The sequence below is a fragment of the Crocuta crocuta genome, unplaced genomic scaffold (genome assembly GCF_008692635.1).
Source record: "Crocuta crocuta isolate KB4526 unplaced genomic scaffold, BGI_CrCroc_1.0 scaffold348, whole genome shotgun sequence".
NCBI classification, from domain to species: domain Eukaryota; kingdom Metazoa; phylum Chordata; class Mammalia; order Carnivora; family Hyaenidae; genus Crocuta; species Crocuta crocuta.
Window position 1 is genome coordinate 150,970 of NW_027529573.1, and position 12,749 is coordinate 163,718.

A 12,749-nucleotide genomic window follows, 5' to 3' on the forward strand; every position below is an offset into this window, starting at 1 on the left:
GGATTACTTGAAGCAATGAATGAAAGAATAGAATATTCATGTTTAATTTTATGTGAAGACGACTGCACTGTATAATTAATCATGTGATCTGCATTTTGCTTTCAAATATTACAGACATCACCTTTCTAGTGTATCAATTGCAGTCAACACTAAAATGGCAATCAGGCCTCAGACAGGGTTCCTGAGCAGCCAGGAGCCTGGCGGCCTTTGTAACTTTCCATACCAGCCCCTTTGTTTTCTTCAGAGTTTGTTACAACTTGCCACTTTAAAACAATGGTGTTCTTGTTTTGGGGTCTTTTTTTTCTTCAGTTTTCATCCTAAATTTAATAAACCAGAGACTAAGTATATCTGCTTGAGAGTTGTATCAGTACCACTCAAGGACAAATGTTTGTCGAATGAGTCCAGAGACCAGAGGGAAGGAGAGGCTGAGTTTCTCCCAGATCCAAGCTGAAAAAACTTGAGTTTTAAATTAGCTCTGTTCTAGGTGACCATTGTAGGTCCAATAGGTATTGATGCAATGACCTCATTTGTATGTACCTTTGTATTCATACATTTACTTCAGCTCTGCTACCTCACAGGCATGGGGATATCTGGGGGAATGGCAAGGTAGATCCACAAAAACTACTCAGCCTTTACTTTCCTGTTACTTTCAGTCACCAGAACCTTCCTGTGGCAACAGATTTAGGACCATCTACATGACAAGGACACAATGCCAGACCCCACCTTCCCTTTAAGAAAAAACACAAAGTCTGAGGAGGTATAGTCCTTTAGGCCAATTTGAAGGAGGCATGGGTCCTACCCCTTGTACTTTTTTTTAAAAAAAATTATTTGTTTGTTTGTTTTTTTACTTAGAATGAGAAAGAGGCAGAGAAAGAATCTCAAGCAGGCTCCATGCTCAGTGTGGAGCCAGGCTCAATCTCACCACTCTGAGATTAGGACCTGAGTGGAAATCAAGAGTTCCACACTTAACTGACTGATCTACCTAGGCACCCCTGTAATCTTTTCTTTTTTTAAGTTTATGTATTTATTTTGAAAGAGAAGGTGAACAGGGGAGGGGCAGAGAGATGGAAAGAGAGAATCCTGAGCAGGACCTGTGTGCCAGCACGGAACCTGCAGGACTAGATCTCACTAATAGATAATGACTGACCTTGAAAGCTAACCAAGACACCAGGAGTCCGAAGCGTAGCAGATTGTACCACTCAGGCGCCCCCTTCTTTTTAAAATTTAAGTACAATCTACTTCCGCTTTGTTCTTAACCCCTCTCTTTTCACAGGAAAGGAACCTCATCTATCTTGGTCTTGTCATCTCCCCAGAAGCCTGACTTTTCTTCCCCTAAAAGGGACTGGCAGGAAGCAGGTGCCCAAACCAGACACTGGCCTTGCAGACACAGGTCTTGCAAACATTCCGGCTTCCAGATACCCAGTGCCCCCTGGGTACAAAATCTGAGATACAAGATCCCCAGATACAAAATCCCAAGGGTGAAGTGGCACAGCTCTGAGAGAAGCCGAACACAGACCATGGGTGCCAGGTGGTGCCTATCCAAAGCTCCTCAGCATCCTTGATCTGTCCCCTTTTCATGACTGCCTGCCCACATTTTCAGCCTTCCAGTCTAGTCCTGACTTTATCAAAAGCTATTTGTTGGTAAAAGAGAGGAAGCCCTGCATTTACCAGGGGAGATAAGTAGTGCAAACCCAAAAATCTGGCTTCTGAAAAAAACTGTGAAAAACCATATTCAAGGGGGAAGAAAGCACACTCCGGAGAGAGGATAAATGTAAAGTCCAGGGAGTAGGGGGCATTGGACTGGCCAAGGGCAAAAACATCTCTTCCAGACAAGGGAGGTGGGAGTGTGACGAAAAGCCTTGCTCAGAGCCCTGGCATCCCAGGCATCCCACACTCCACACGGGAGGGCGAGGGGTGGGGAGTTCTAGGCCTTGCCCCTCTCCTCCATCCCAAAGACCTCCCTCATCCCACTCGACCCCCATCCCCCACCTCCCTTACCGCGTCCCACCCTTCATACCCCGCTGAACCCCACCCTTATCCTCCCATCTCCCCTCCCCCACCAGGACTCTCATGCCCCCCACTCTCCCAACTCGAAGCCAAGAGGGCGTGGCCACAGGCACCACCCCTCCCCATCTTGCATCCTCTGCAGCTCATTAAAATAAACCCCTTCTGGACTCCCTGGGTGACCCCACTCGTGATCCTAGGATCTCGTGAGATTTCGTCCTGGAAGGAACAAGAAACCGGGATCAGTTGGATAAGGCTTTTTCCGGTGGCTGGGGGCAGTGAAGCCTGCGAGTCGTTGCAGGTCCTTTCACTCCAGCCTCTCTGTGCGGGTCACCACGTGGCCCGGTGCGCCGTCTGGAGGAAACGTAAGTTCAAACCCTGTAGTCTCCACTCTCTCTCAGGGTGACCTTATACTAATCGCTTGTAATCCACGCCCTCCCCCAAGTCCTGCTTCCTTTTTTCTTCTGAAAAGTGAGTTATCAAAACAGAGGGTTGGAGTGATGACCGGCGTGCTCAGGCTCCGGTCAGCCTCCGCCACCTGCTTCCTAAAAGTGGCCGTGGTTATGAGTTTCAAACGTGATAATTCATCGAACTTGGGCGTCTGCGTTTATTGTTTGATCTCATTAGCTGGATGGACGTGCACTTCAAGTGGAGTGGCTTTTCTAAGAATCTAGCCCCTCTGAAGGTGCCAGGGTATAAGGGGGCAGAAGAAGGGGCAGAAATGTACGTGTCTTCGTGAGAAGGGTTGCTTTTGACTGAGCACAAGGTCTGTCACCCCCATTGTTCTCTGGTTCAGCTCATGAGAAATTGGTGGTCAAATTTGGAGATTAGAGGGGATCCCCTCACAAATGGACAGGGTTGGGTCTCAACAGTTTTCAGTTTCCTCAGCGGTGTTCGCAGAGATTTTCACAGTAGCCTGTGGCTTGCTAAATACACGTGTTAACACACAGCCTCTTTGTTTCTTGAGCATTTTGGTTTTTGCTCTCAGACTTGGGTAAATATAGGTGACTGAGACGTTAGGAGACCAGGGAAAACAAGTATTGGAGGACCTTGAGGCCAGTCTGAGCTGGACCACAGTGGACAGAAGACACCTTCAGGTAAGCCTGTACCCTGAACCGTCTAGGGTGTCTGTTGTTCCTCTGTTCTTGTCATGGAGGAGCTGGATAGAGTCTGTATCCTGAGGCTGCTCAAGAGGGGAGGAAGAGGCAGAAGCATCCTTTATTTTTTTCCAGTCATTTCCCCAGTGGAGCATCTGTCTTGTGCTGGAGACTCCATTCCCAAAACACACTAATGTTCAGAACCTCTGGTTGGGGTGCAGGAGCAGGGCTGGCTTCAACCCCCAGAGAGTTGACTCCTGTTTGGTGTCAAGCAGGAACAGAATGAGTGAGCTCAGGGAAGTTTTGGTCTCGCTTCCCTGTGGGCTTGGGCCACTGGGGTTAAAGGGATACTTCTTGAAAGAGAACAATAATAGTACCCAGCTAATCCTCCAGCTAAATCCCAAGGTCAGGGAGGCCATATAGCCTGACTTGAAACTGGTGAAGGGATGGAGGCCTCAGGACAACCTCGTGCATTGTGAGTGTCAAGCAGCGCATGGACATTTTTGATACCAGGACACCTAGCTTATAAGCCCCAGAGTTACTGCTGCCTCCAGAGCAGGAAATGATGACCTTCTGCCCCAGAGCCACAGATACTAAGTGTCTGTGTCAGAACACAGTAGAACCAGGACCCTAAGAGGAGGAGGACATGCAAAGAGTAGAGGTCAAGGTGAAAGCCTGATTCCAGAGGAGTTTGGGGCAGAGGGAGAGAAGGGTCAGCCCTGGGCTACCAGAAGTCCCCTCCTTAGTGTCCCTCACCTGTGCAGAGAGCCAAGAGGATGACCAGAGCAGAAGCCAGGCCATGGTGATGTCCCAGAGCTCTACCTCCTGTGGCACTAGCACTGCACTGGGCCCCCCCTTCTTATCCCCTGCCTCACATGTGGAAGGGACCTGCATGTGAGTCTATTCATCAGATCCTGTGGGTGAGACCTCATCAGTGAATTCTCTTACTTGCTCCTGCCAGGAGTATGCAGAGTGGGGAGATGGGTTATTGCAAGAGTTGTTCTGAGCCTGGCTCACCGCAGAGAGAGCTGCTGAGCTGAAGTGCCTCAAGACAATGAGCTCAGGTCTTTCCAGATTTCTTCCTGGGAATATTTCACCCCTCCCCAGCCCATCCTTCTGGATACCTGACAGGACCCGCAGACTCAGCTGAGTACAGATCTGCTAACCCAGGGAGTGGAATGTTCCCATTCTCAGGTGACTTCTCCACGTTCTGCATGGAGCCCCACCCAAGGCTTGATCTCTTGATCATGAGACCATGTCCTGAGCTGTAAGCAAGAGATGCTTAACCCACTAAGCCACCCAAATATCCCAACATTTTATGTCTTAAGAGAGAAACTAGAGACTAAAAATTGAACTGCTTTGGTAACTTAAGTTCTACCAAACACAAGGAATTCTTTTTATTCCTCATTGTGATTGAGAATCCAGCCTCAGCTCACATTCTTTACCTCCCAGAGAAGTATAAAGGGAGATTATGGCTATGACAATGGATTGAAGATGTCCCAGAGGAACTGATTCTGGCAAAAATCTTCACACTAAAGGAATTCTCTCAAAAATACATTATGGCATTGGAAACATGAAGGATAGGATATTGGAAGCCTGTTCAAACTGAGAAAGCAGCATGATAGTTTGCCAGGGCACAGAAAAGATGCTCACTTTGTACCAAAAGTTACATGAGAAGAACCATAAGCAATGTTAAAACCACTTTTGATACATTTTTTTTTTTACAGAGAAGTGGTTTAATTTTTAGTATTTAAAATCAGTGTACTAAATAAATAGTAGTTTTACTATTTTATTCATTTCTCAACATGCTTATAATGGATAAGAAGGGAATTCTTAATGGTTTAGCAAAAAATAATTTTTGAATTGCCACAGAAAAGCCATAACTTTTCCTGTGAATTGTTAAGTTGGCTTTGTATAGTTTCATCTTGCATGGTTACTTTTATGGCCTTGCCCTACCACACAAGGCAAAGTCAATCTGTGATTAATTTATTTTTCAGCTCACTTCTTTTTCGTTTGCTTACTCAATAAAATGTAAGGTCCATGGCACTCAGTAAGTGTTTTTGAGTAAATCAGGGATTGAGAAGAGAAGATGTGTCTGGATATGGGGGAAGGGGCCAGCTGGTCTGGAGACATCGCTGTGAACATGCCCACCCACGCTCCAGTGCCTCCTGTTAGCCCTCAGCTTAGGGCATTGGGGATTTCTCCCACCAAGTGTGAGGTCAGGGTCTTTAAAATCCTGAGGATCATTGCTCTCTGTCCAGTGGAACAAATCCCAGTGGAAAGTACCTGATAGTCTGATGCATCTGGCTGCTTTATTGTGAGCCACCGTGACCCTCTTATGGCTTAGAGTTAAAGATTTGAGGGTCATAGGCTCCTGGGTGGCTCAGTTCCTTAGGCATCCAACTTTAGCTCAGGTCATGATCTCACAGCTTGTGAGTTCGAGCCCTGCACTGGGCTCTATGTTGACAGCTCAGAGCCTGGAGCCTCCTTTGGATTCTGTGTCTCTATCTCTCTGCCCCTCCCCTCCTCCCTTCCTCCCTCCCCCCCTCCTCAAAAATAAATAAACGTTAAAAAATAAATAAAGATTTGAGGATCAGTTTGATGATAGGGACACAGTACCAGACCTCATTCTCTCTCTCTATCTCGATTTTTCTCTGTCTTCCCTTCCCCACCCCCAACCAAATAAAGCACAGTTCTCAGTCTAATGAGCTGTGATAGGTAAGGAGGCTGAAGAGCAAAATCCCAAGGAGCATCCCTCTCCAGGGCCGAATGCCGAGGTTGGGGCCCTCACCTTCCCTCTAAATCTGTCACCTTTGAATGCAGGATTCGTGCTTGCCACTTTCTCTCTCCCCAGACTCTCCATTGGTCTGATTCTGTGTCCTTTGTCTAGAGCAACATGCAGGCATGTGCGCACACACACAGCCACCGGCACCTTACCCAGGCCCACAGTACCTCCAGATGGTCTCAGACACAAGTCTTCACCCTTTAAGAAACACAGCGTGTCCCCTGGTCCAACAGGCTCTATGTGGAGGTGAACAAAGGAATGTCCCTTGCCTTACAAGGGAAAAGTGTTTGGCTCATACTAAACATTGTTAGATCTGAAGACAGTGGTCACTCCTGCCCCCTTGGATCTCCTGGATACTGGGATCCCATAGACACTTCCCAAACTTGGACTTTGCAGTTTTCCTGTTTTCCCCAAGGTCCAGGTCCAGGTCTCTCTAACATTGAGATTGTCTGATTACTTGGTGGGGCAGATCCATCCAAACCCCTCACCAGGTTACTCCCTGTGTAGAGTCCTGGATTCAGGGGCTAAAAATAAAATTATGGTGAACTTTAAATTTTCTGCAGAGTTATTGGAGGTACTGGTGAAAAGTTGCAGAGCACCATTTCTGTGCCCAGTGACAGCTCAATAATCAAGGACATTTATGATTATCTTTGTTACTAATCTCAGTCTCTTGCCCCTCTTTGGTAAAGGTGATTGCCTGGGGGCTAAAATGCTAATAGAGCACATTCCAGTTTAACCCTATTTTATGCAAAGCCTCCTTAGTAGGTATTTGGAGAAAGCAGTCTCCATGAAGATAGTAAAATGGAGAACATCCTTCAGAGAATCTCAGTCTCCTTGGCAGTAGTATATAAGAATTGTTTGGGCATCACAATACAAGGGGTAAAGAATAGCCTGGAGAATTCTCTGTGGGGAGATGTTCTCTCTGTGTGTGTTCTGAAACGTCAGAACCACCAATGTGTGATCCAGCCCAGCGTGGGAAGCCTCCATAAATTTGGCAGATCCTTCAATGTCAAATGTAGCTTCAAATTTCGTGAGGAAAAGGTGTTGGTATTTGTGCACGGAACTTAATATGGAGAGAGGGGAATAGTTTTCCTGTTCCTAACGGTGCTCTCCCAGCAGAATGGGAGTAACTAAGAAGCTTAGGGGCAGGGCCAGAAGGAGCTTTTTGAAGGTGCATTTGTATTAGTCCTTTCCTAGGGTTGAGGAAACAGCAGTTGCCAATATATACCTGGGAAGGGGCCTTTGGAGATTACATTTGGGGCTGAGGCCCCTGTGAAATGCCTAGACCTGATCGGCCTTTGGAATGTCAGGATCAGGAAGAGGATACCTGAGCCTCAAGAGAAAGTCCTCTGGTGGCAGCTTCTTGATGACAAGGATACATGCATTTTAGGTCACACTTATTTCTCTTCCTGCCTCTAAGACCCGAAAGAAGAGCCCACAGCTCTCACCTCTCAGTGGCTGTCAGCATTGGACTAGTCCTGTCTCTCTTTTGGTTGCTGATACCAAACACCCAGCCCCTCCCTTAAATTGGCCAACTCCTAGTTGTAATTTTGACCTGACCTCATTCAGGGAAGTTTTGATCATCAAAATCTGGAAAGACCAATAATGCTTCAGTTGTACCACTTTCTCTGTGAATAGACACAAAGTTTGTGGTTTAAGGTAATATAAAGTATAAGTGAATCTGTGATATTCTAGAATTTTATTTTACTTCTTTTTCTTTTGGGATAACACCACTGTCTGCATAAAGCTGTCTTAACTCGAACATTTGAGATATTCTGATGTGGCCAAAACTCCCCCAACTGTACCTCCAGGTTGGTTTTCTTTTCTTTTTCTTTCATGAATGGGGCATATGATTCAGTCAGTTGTATAGAGAAAGTCAAAACCCCAATCTGGATTAACCAGATGGAGATCCAGTGATAAGATTGTGCTTTCAGTTGGAAATTGAAATTTCAGCTAGGATCTGAAAAGGGAGGTGAGGCCAGAAAGGCCTATCATATTGCTTCTGAAGAGCCAGTGGAGAGACACCCAGAGGCCTGGAGCAATGGAGTCCCTGCCTGAAGTCTCAGTGGACAGTCCCCTGTACCATACCTCGTTCTGGTGAGGCAGCAGCCTCAGACTTGGGACACTGCCATCATGCTGCCCTCAGCCATGCCATGTGAATGAGAAGACTTTGCTTTGCCTCTGAACACAGTTTTGCCTTAATCTCAAACCTTTTGATTTCTGCTTTGGTGTCTGTATGCCATTTGACACACATTTACGATATTTCTTAACCAAATAGCTTTGTTTTATTTTTTTAATGAAAGACATATAGTTAGTTTTTTGATGATAATTTTTTGATGGTGTTTTAAATATTTAGTTTGTATTTGGCAATTATAGTTCATAAAATTTACTGTTTTGTGATTATACTAGTTAAAGCTTTTTTATTTTTAGAAAAATAAACTAAAAGCTTGAAAAGTATTCCATAGAGTATTTTTCAAAGTGGAGGCTTTGTTCTGAATGTAAGCTCTGTGTTCCCCTAAACAAAATGGTAATTATCAATATAAAATACACAATATACAAATTATACATTTGTATAAATACAAATACTTATTTGTATTTTACAATTGTATTACACAATTATACAAATAAGTAGGAGAGACGTAATAAAATTGGGGAATATTGTATATATTTTTCATCTCCAACTTCCACATGCTATAGAGCATTGTTACGCCACTTTTACAGTTGAAAATTTATAAATGACATAATGGCACTGACTGGATGGATGTTCTTTAATCTTTCCCATCTGGGTTGATTGTTAGAGCTGAGGAGGGTGTCATGCCTGGGCCACATAACATTCCTTATTCCTCTCTATTTTCATTTCTCAGGTTATAAACAGCAACTTTTCCCTAAAAAGGATGAGGTCAGCTTTCAGGGTCCTCCATACTACCTTTGCAGTGGGGCTAGAATTAAATGCAGCAGTAGCTGGGTATGGGTTGGGGCCAGTGGTCATTTTGCTCCTCCATTAGGGTGTGGTGAGATGCTCATTCTGGCTCCAGCAGGGCAGAGCTGTGGCTTTGTGGCCACCTAGCAGAGAATGGAATTGGGGTAAACTGAGGACTCCCCAACTATTGTCAGAATAGTGATTTTGGCTTTGAACTCATTCCTCTCAAGGATGGAAGGATAATGGGGTTGCTCATTCTCAACCTTGTTCCCTGGATGTTTGGCTAGGATTCTTTTCGGAGCAGATTCATCAGGATGAGCCTCCCGGCCCCACCCAGACTCGTGGATCTGGCAGGTCAGAGCCTGCTGAAGGACCAGGCCTTGGCCATTGCTGCTCTGAAGGTGCTGCCCATGGAGCTCTTCCCGCCACTGTTCACAGCGGCCTTCACTGGGAGGTACAGGGAGACCCTGAAGGCGATCGTGCAGGCCTGGCCCTTCGCCTGCCTTCCTCTGGGGGCCCTGATGAAGGACCAGAAGCCTTACTAGGAGACCTTTCAAGCTGCACTGGATGGACTCGATGTCCTGCTTGCCCAGGAGCCCCGCCCCAGGTGAGGATGATCCCATAGCTTGAGAGGGCCTTAGGGTCCCAGCTCTTGCTTGGGGTAAGGTAGAGTACAGGGCCACAGGGTGGGCCAGAGGCTTCCACTGATGCCAGTAAGGAATCTCAGAGCAGTCTTGGGCCATCGCTGGGGTCACTTTAAGGAACAGATTGGACTTGTAAAGCTTGATTGAGATGAAGAGGTGACCAAAGAAACATGCCCAACCCTTCCTGGTGGCACTTAAAGGTACTACAGGTGGGGACCAAGAAGGATCGCAGTGGCACAAGGAGCCACTGACATACAGGGTATGGAGTATAAGTGCAGGTTAGGTGTCTGGGCCTTGCCTAGATTCTGAGACTCATGGTCTTATTCCCTGTTGATCTGAAAGCTTCTTAGTCTGTCTCCTATCTTCCCTGCAGGAGGTGGAAACTGCAGGTGCTGGATTTACGGAAGAATGCTCATCAGGACTTCTGGACCGTGTGGTCTGGGACCAGGGCCAGTATATACTCCCTGTTGGAGCCAGAGGTGGCCCAGCCCATGAAGAAGAGGCAAAAAATGGATAGTTGCAGGCCAGGGCCCAAGCAGACCTTGGCTCCTGTGGAGGTGCTCATAGATCTTTGCCTCAAGGAAGGCACCCCTGATGAGTCTCTCGCCTACCTCATCCAGAAAGTCAAGCAGGGGAAAGGTCTGCTACACCTGTGCTGTAAGAAGCTGAAGATTTTCGAAATGCCGATGCAGAACATTAAGAAGATCCTGAAGATGGTGCAGCTGGACTCTATCCAGGATTTAGAAGTGAATTGTACCTGGAAATTGTCCACCCTGGGGAAGTTTGCACCTCACCTGGGTCAGATGGGCAACCTGCGCCGGCTCCTCCTCTCCCACATCCACATGTCTTCCCACACCACCCCGACGAAGGAGGAACAGTGTGTCAGCCAATTCACCTCTCAGTTCCTCAGGCTGCACTACCTTGAGGAGCTCTATTTGGACTCTATCTCCTTCCTTGAAGACCACCTGGACCAAGTGCTCAGGTGAGGGATGGTGAGGTTTCTTGGCAGACAGGCATAAGCCCTTTTTTCATTCCAGTAAACAATAAGGGACATCTGCCGTGGGCCCACCATTTGACAGTGCCAGACTGAATGAGTCACAAGGGTCCACACACAGTCATGATGTCCCCACACATGTCACAAAACTTCTCAGATAAAGATTGGAGGTATGAACTAGAATACACACTATTTGAAGGGACTCCTCGTTAGGAATCTCTATATATGGGAGGCTTTGGGGCAGGTGTGTGTGGCTTTGAGAATTCTTTCTGAGAAAATGATGGCTAAGTTATGATGGTCAAAAATAAATTTTAAAAAATCACTAAACTTGAGGGAATTGATGAAGGGAAAGCGTATCCTGATGTGAGGTTTCAGATCACAAGCTCTGTACTCCGTAGCTTCAACAACGCAAGCCTTTCCTCCAAACCTGCCTCTGATTTCCTGTCAGTAAAAGGTTGCTTGGGGTTCCATGTAAGGCAGCATAGAGGAGATGCCTGATTTGGGGCATGAGTGTGAGGGAGCAGGAATGAGGAACTGTGCCAAGTTATACCCCGCAGGCTGCACACTGCTAGACCTTACCCAGGTTAGCCCTTTACACACATCCCCCATTCGCCTCACAGAAATGGGTACCAGTGACTGGGGTCCGAGCAGCGGCCAGAAGGAAGCCTGAGTTGAAAACACTTCTAGTTCTGTGGCCCAGTACTAGGCTTCAGTGGTTCCCTTCCTTATTTGAGACATTGGGCCAGGCTCCCGTTTTGAGTGCCTCTCATTGTTACATTGATCCAGGTTCACAGCACCTCTGAAGGGTATGCTGTGCTCCACTTGACAGCAAAGGGGATGTTTGAGGTTTCATTCACTTAAACAAGTCACCCAGCACATAAGTGATGGAGAAAGGACTCCACTGAACTGTGGATTGACTTTTTTCACCACTCGGCATCTGGGGCTTGACCATCGTGTAACACATTGGATTTTGGTGGAGTGGGCCTCTTCTCTCGAGGCTTGGGTAATCCCCACGTCCGTCTGTCTGCCACCTCCATCCTCTAGGACTAACTGCTCTGTCTCTCCCCAGCTGCCTGAAGACCCCCTTGGAGACCCTGTCAATAACTAACTGCCTGCTTTCGGAATCAGACTTGACACATCTGTCCCAGCACCTGAACGTCAGTCAACTGAAGGACCTGGGTCTCAGTGGGGTCAACCTGACCGATATGAGCGCTGGGCCCCTCCAAGTTCTGATAGAGAAAGCCTCTGCCACCCTCCAGGACCTGGACTTAGATGAGTGTGGGATCATGGACTCTCAGTTCAGTGCCATCTTGCCTTCCCTGAGCCACTGCTCGCAGCTCATGACTTTCAGTTTCTGTGGAAACCCCATCTCCATGGCTGTTCTGGAGGACCTGCTTCGCCACACCATTGGGCTGACCAAGCTGAGTCATGTGCTGTATTCTGCCCCCCTGGAGAGTTATGAGGACATCCGTGGCACCCTCCACCTGGGCAGGCTTGCCCATCTGCATGCCAGGCTGAAGCAGATGCTGCAGGAGTTGGGGCGGCCCAGCATGGTCTGGTTCAGCGCCAACCCCTGTCCTCATTGTGGTGATAGGACATTCTATGACCCAGAGCCCATTCTGTGCCCCTGTTATATGCCTGTCTAGCTGGATACACCTACCATAGGCCTCATTCTGGGCACTTGGACACTGAAGCCCAGGCATAAGTGTAACTTGAAGGAACACAGAAGCCATAGTTTGAGACACCTGCCCAGAGTGAGCAGGGAAAGGAAAGGTGATTCGGGGACAGGGGATGTTGTCCGGAAGTTAATAGGATCTTTGGGGAGATGCATTTAGAGCATTAGAAATATGAATCTGAATTTCTAGAGGGAGATTCAAGTTTGGGAGGTAGATGTGGGAGTTATCCCTGCGTGGATGGTTGTAAAGAAATGGTGAGAAATAAACAGAATCTTAAGGTCAACCATCTGGTGTCCTCTGTGCTACGTTAAGCTTATTCTCCATTTAAACCTCGGGGATCTGCAGTTACTGATAAAACAAGAAGGTATAGCATCCATGATGTGCAAACATGAAACTGGATGAGGTTCTGCCTCAGGAGTATGGCACCATTTATCTTTCCTCCCTTTGGCACTTGTGTCTGGTACACCTGTTACCTCCTCACTTACTTTTGTGACTGTTTAATTGGTCAACACATGGTTCATCCTCAGGGTTTGGAATATACTAAGTTGCTGATAGTGCCACTAGAGGAAGAGTGCTTTTCAGGGGTCCCCACTGCTAACTCTGCCAGGGCTCCATACTGGAGCACTCCT

General features: G+C 47.1%; 1 protein-coding gene across 1 annotated transcript; it reads left to right on the forward strand.

The window, feature by feature from the left end:
• The first annotated feature begins 7,655 nt into the window (after positions 1–7,655).
• Positions 7,656–12,403, forward strand: PRAME (PRAME nuclear receptor transcriptional regulator). Its single transcript, XM_077761497.1, is given in 4 exon segments — positions 7,656–7,697; positions 9,094–9,413; positions 9,824–10,432; positions 11,514–12,403. Coding segments are annotated over 4 exon segments (1,539 nt in total). The 5' UTR covers positions 7,656–7,664; the 3' UTR covers positions 12,091–12,403.
• Positions 12,404–12,749: the final 346 nt, after the last annotated feature.